At 46.4% G+C, this 5,855-nt stretch overlaps 1 protein-coding gene across 1 annotated transcript; it reads right to left on the bottom strand.

Annotated features, from left to right (window-relative positions):
• Positions 1-747: 747 nt before the first annotated feature.
• LOC125943886 (uncharacterized) lies at positions 748-4,733 on the bottom strand. Its single transcript, XM_049663440.1, has one exon. The coding sequence runs from the start codon at positions 4,454-4,456 to the stop codon at positions 1,997-1,999; it is 2,460 nt and encodes an 819-aa protein (XP_049519397.1). The 5' UTR covers positions 4,457-4,733; the 3' UTR covers positions 748-1,996.
• Positions 4,734-5,855: the final 1,122 nt, after the last annotated feature.

Here is a 5,855-nt window from a genome sequence, read left to right as displayed (position 1 = left end):
TATTAGAAGGAAAAGTGATGTGTGTTAGTCAAGCGTCTATCACTTTAAGTGATAAATCCAAACAAGGACAGAAGTTCAAAGCAAGATATGGAGTGAAATGATGAGTAATTGAACATGGAATGTAGCTTTAAGCCAATGTTTCGACAAGGGGACTTGTCTTCGTCAGGGTCATTGGTATCTAGTGATAAAGAATTTCAATCTCTCTCTGGTACTTGCAGAGTACCAAGAGTGTGTACCTTTATGTTTGTTGCGATCGTGATTGCTTAATAGTTTCAACTCACCCATTTCTTATTTGCACACTTGTTAACATTTTTTACCAGTAAAAGTTAGTTACGAGTTGAGCACATGACCTGTTCTTACTTTCATCACTCCTTGTTCGAGTAGTGCTGTCGCCAAACAATGAAATTTTGAGTATTCAACCCCCCTCCCGTCACCCCCCTGGTCAACTTGCACCATGGAAAGTATTATGCAGGACAATCCATCGTACGCATATGCTTTATCATGCAACATTGAGCACTTGTCCTGTTATTTTTCTGTGTGCATGTGTTGTTTGAACTAACCAGCGTTCCCCAAAGTTTCAATTGAATTCACTTTATTACAACACCGCTGATATTTAGGACCGACAGTGAGTGAGATTGCCATTGCCTCCTTTTTGGCATTATGACTTTCAACATTGCTAATTTGGCTTATGTTGTGGAAGAGCAAGCCATAGCCATGAATAATGTGCTACAGTCACATAAACATTCCTAGGTGGGAGAAACAAACAAGACAGAACATGCAAATTTATTACACTTAGCGCCTGGCTACCGGGTGCTATGTGATACAACACACCCCGAACACGCGGCAGACCGATCACACTCAAGCCACAGATCAATCTCAAGATGAGTCCCCACAAGCGATGAAGACGAAGAAGCCGATGTGATGAAGATCTGTGATGTGTGAAGTGCACGAGTGCCGTGATCGTAATGGGTAAGTGGGAGAAGTGAGCAACAAGCAAGGAAGCAAGCAAGCGACAGCCATCATGGCAGACGTGGAAGAAGGGGAGGATGATGACCAGGGTGCGGAAGTAGCGGCCAGTCGAGTTCCTGGCCCAAGGCCGCTCGAGGCTCCCACCTGGGATCGACACGACATCTAACTTCTTCCTGCAGCCTGCAGTTGGCGAACGTCGGAAGGGCATCCGACCCAGGCGGCCCAGTGTCTCCAGCGCCGTGCCCGAGCTCTGGCTGGCGAACGCCGCAAGGGCGTCCTGCTGTTGTCAGTCTTCACTATGCCTGTCTTCACAGCAGCGTCGATCATGGCTGCCTGATAAGGTGCCGACCGACGTGTAAGAAATGAAGCCCTTGTACCATTAGCAGAGGTGAAGCCCTCGGACTTTGTGTCCGGCGACAAGACCTCTACCGTATTAAGGCTACCTATCCATGTTCCCAAAGTCACAGTGTAACTTGCAGAACTTCTTCCTCCATTATTAGATCCCTGGTGTTCGCCTGGGGGCGACCAGGATTTTCTTTGACGGCTTCTAGTTTCGCCACCACAACTCCACTTCGAGCTCTGCCTCTGTCGCCACTTCTAGCCCATCCCACAGCTCCAGTGCAAACCATGAAACTGTAGGCCCCTTCTGACTTTCATGCTTTCTTTCTAGCCTTAATCCTCTTTTGTTTTTGTGATTAGTTTGCCGAGTTTCGTTTTTTCTTTTCGCTGTATTTTCTTTAATGAATGGCTTGTTGTGGTAACGAACGGCTTCGTCATTTCATGCGCTGAGGCTGTGCCTCAGTAGCGTGTAATTCATTGAAAGAACCTCATCACAAGATCATGTGCAGCCAATGAAGAAGTGACTAAGAAATGCCCACAATATTGATGACACTGTCTAAGTTACAAGCAATATATTTATTTATATACAAAACATTTAAAAATATCCAAAGAATGCAAAACTGGAACACTTCTCCACACGACACTCATAGATAATACAAAAGTGCATGGTTGCATAGCACGAGTTATTTTACCAAGTTTTCCATCGAGGAACTAGTTTAGAACCTTCATACAAGTCCAGCAGGTAATGTTCGAACTTGTCATCGGGCTGGCAGATCTTCTGATCACTTGATCTCCTTATGCAATAGCAATACTTGTGACGGTCAAAGCATTCCACTAGTAAAGTTCTTGTGAGGAGGTAGAGCTTTCCACTTGCCACAAGTAGCGACTCAATCATATGAAACTCCGGGCCTTCCCCCGTAGTCGCAACAAGAACACTCCCACACCTGTATGAGCAGTGATCAAGTGTTGCACTCTTCACTTCACAGACACTCATTGGCAAGGCTTCCTTGGCACAGCTTGGAAGTGTGTTCCAATCTACAGGCTTACTTCCAACTGTTTGAAGCCCCTGGTAAAGTTGAAATGTATGCAGTTGGTAACACTGTCTCAACTGGTGTCGATTTGCTAGTGTATGCGTCAAATTTCTGAAATTCCTGACTGTTCTTGCCAGTTTCCTTATGTTTTGGCGCTTTGCTTCGAACCTCATTGACCAAAATTGTCTCAGAGGGCCAACTTCACGCACAAACCTTGCATAGTGCACCATGTAGTGCAGCTTGGGGATAACTGCGAGACTGCCATACCTGCCTGCAAATTCAATCAAGAAGGTCTGCACAATTACATCCAAATAAGAAAGACGCGCAGATGAGAATTCAGATGCAAGTGTGATGTCCAAAATTTCACGGAACTTCAAAAGCATCTCCCAATCTTCATTTCCTTCAGGAATTTTCGATCCAAATATCAATGGCAAGAACCTAAACAAACACCATTTGTTTGATGCAGTGCCTACCAAGACAGAGTTGTTGGTCAAAAATTCCACATTTAATGGTGGGGGCCTGTCCTTTGCATCATTTGGACCATAGTCAAATGATGACACTGCTTCAAGGTCTTTCTCTGAGAGCAAGTTGCTAGATATTAACGAGTTCAAGACATGCCGCAGAACACATTCTCCTCCCCCTTCCAAGATGTCATGCATTACATCAGGAGGCAACTGCCGGGTCACATCAAAATATTGCAACTGCAGAAGAGGTGATACATCATTCCCACCATACAAGCGCTTGTTATCTGCATCCACAGTAACTGCTTGAAGATGCAACTGATGTCTGTTTAATGTACGAGCCTGGCACATTGTTTCGCTAGTTTTTTCCGCCAAATGGTTTACTGATACCATGCAGTATCTGCAAACTTGTCCTTTGCTGAAACAAGAAAATCCACCTAACCGGTTTAGGGAAAGACTGTAACCGCAAAAGGCAAGCACAACAACAGTAGCACATATCTCCTCTCCCCCGATTCTAATTGTGAGGCCATCCTTGTACATCTGCTTTAAGTCGTCTAGCATTGGTTGCAATACTTTGTCTAGACCATGAGTTTTCACGTGGGCATAGCGCACGAGCATGACTAAATAGATGTTGTCAAGCTGCGATCTGTGCTTGGTGTGAAGGTTCAACAAGACACAGTACACAGCAAGGAGCTTCTGCTTGCCTCGTTTGGCACCCAAGGGATTTACCACTTCAATCTCATCAGTATAGAAAAAAGTGATGATGGTGTGCGTGCTACCCTCAGGGATAAGAGCTCGAAGGTGTTCCCTGTACACAAGTCCATCACTGTAGTCCCTGTACACACTAGGTGCATGATTCACAATGTCAGGTGTCGTTAGATGGGCGGCAATGTCAGGAATTTCGCAAACTGCAGTGAGAAGCTTGGGCAATGGAATGTAGTGGTACCTTGCCTCTTGGCCCAAATGCTGTTCCTCGGGTGATATGAAAGGAAACGTTTTCATGGCATATTCATCTCGTTTATGTTTGCTGTCAAGTCCACGGAAGAGCTCAGGCACAAATGAGCAGTCGAGTAGACGCTTTACATCAGAAGTTGTGGCCGATGCTTTCATTGCATGTGCAATCTCATCACTGTAAGCCTTTAGAACAAGTTCAAACATCACCTGCAATTCAGCAAACACACTGACAGCTGCTTTAGGTGGCAGACAGTGTTTCTCTGTGACACAAAAATAGAAATTCCATATAGTTGACTTTGCCTGCTTGAGAAAGCACTCAAAACGATCAACTGGAACCGTTGTATGCTCTGACGACAAATCATCTGCGGAAGGTCGTTCACTGAAAACGTTAGCGCTGCCGTCAGCACAGTCCATTGCTTGTGGAAACTGTTCCCTGTTCTGCACATCTGAATTTCCTCCAACGGCAGGCTGTTCAGCGCGTCGCTGTTGCAAAATTCTGCTGTTTTCTTCAAGTAAGTTACGATGGTGACGATACAGATGCGATCTGTATGAATTGAAATTTGTATACTTGTTCGCACAGCCTTCGATGCCGCAGTATACATTGAAGTTGGGCTCTGCACTGTGCACTCGGCGTACGTGCGTGATGACTCGTGCAAGTTGGCACGAGAAGAACGGGCACATCGAACAGTGCTTCACGTTCATTGTTAGTGCCAGAAGCTACCAAAAGCCTCAGAAATACGCTAGTGCATTTCTTAACCGTTCCGGAAACACAACGTTCACATTTCCGGAGTTTCGCGGACCAACACGGCACACGCACCAACACGGCACAAACACCGAAGAAATCGTAACACCGTGGGCAGCAAGCTCAAATTGCTTTGCAGCAACAAAGTAGTACCAGTGTAGCACAGCACCATAGAATAAAGAAGCAAGACAGCACCACAATAATTAAGGAACCAGCCTCAGCAGCTGCTCCAGGCGTTGCATTCAGCGCGCAGTTGGATTGATAGATGGATGAGGCTGAACCCTTTAAATCGGGTGGTGGCACACGCCACCTAGCCGTGACTATTAAAGGGCAACTTCGGCGATTTTTTGACCATGTCGAGCTAATAAAATATTAGGTTCCCGAGACCCTCCTGTGACGCACCTGATAGGAGAATTGTTCCGCAAATTTGAAAATAATTTTAAATAAGCAAAAAAGCGCAAAAACGAAACCGAAACTTGAGCAAGCAGCCGAGCGAACCTCTGCGTGTGACGTCACGAATGTATCCCCGGCGGGGAAGGCGCGCAACGCATGCCGGTCTCGCCCGCGGGGTGAACGAAACCGGCGAAGAGCAGACGCTCAGCTTATTCGTGACCGCGCCAGACCTTCGGGGACCTTCGGGTGACATTGCATGTAAGCTGCACCACCTATTCGGATCTGTCAAACAGTGGCAGTTATGATTCAGAATAATAGCCACGAATCGCCGTCCTCCGTAGCCCTAACCACTGATATACGTGCTGCTTGCTATTTTAGGTATTTTACCCCTCTCAGGGAACCGCTTCGCATGCTCACTGTAAGATGTGGAGCACGACTTTCCGCATTTGTATCCCACAAGAACGCCGCTGACAGTCCAAAGCACCGACCGGTGCATTTGTTTACATCGGCAGGTACAGCGACCACTCGTACGTCGTTCGCTTGAGATAGCCGCTCATCGGTGACATCAATTAATGTCAGAACATATCAAAACACGTCGATTTTGTGCATGTAAGCACCGTTACATCACTCTGGGTCGCGCTGATAGGTGCGACCACGCACCTTCGGAAACAGCGAGCGGGAGACCGTATATAGTAGGGAAGCGTTGTGCAGCCTGCTTATTTATTCTTCGTATTCTCTTCATGGACACAATTAGTGTTCCGTAAAGTAGACATAGATTGGGACATTGCGCGTATGATCGTTCATTTAGAGAATGTATAGTTTTCTCGCGAAAACGCCGATGTCATGAAGTATGACATCGTTGGCAGCTGAACGAGACGGTTGTTTACGCATGCTGTATCGAAGGGGCCTCCGCTTGCTGCCCATTTGGGATACGAGGCAAACAGTGCACCTCGTAAGCTAAATAAT

This window comes from Dermacentor silvarum, chromosome 3 (assembly GCF_013339745.2).
Source record: "Dermacentor silvarum isolate Dsil-2018 chromosome 3, BIME_Dsil_1.4, whole genome shotgun sequence".
Classification (NCBI taxonomy): Eukaryota; Metazoa; Arthropoda; class Arachnida; order Ixodida; family Ixodidae; genus Dermacentor; species Dermacentor silvarum.
Note: the sequence above shows the minus strand (reverse complement) of the source record. Positions and strands in the feature narration are given on the sequence as shown.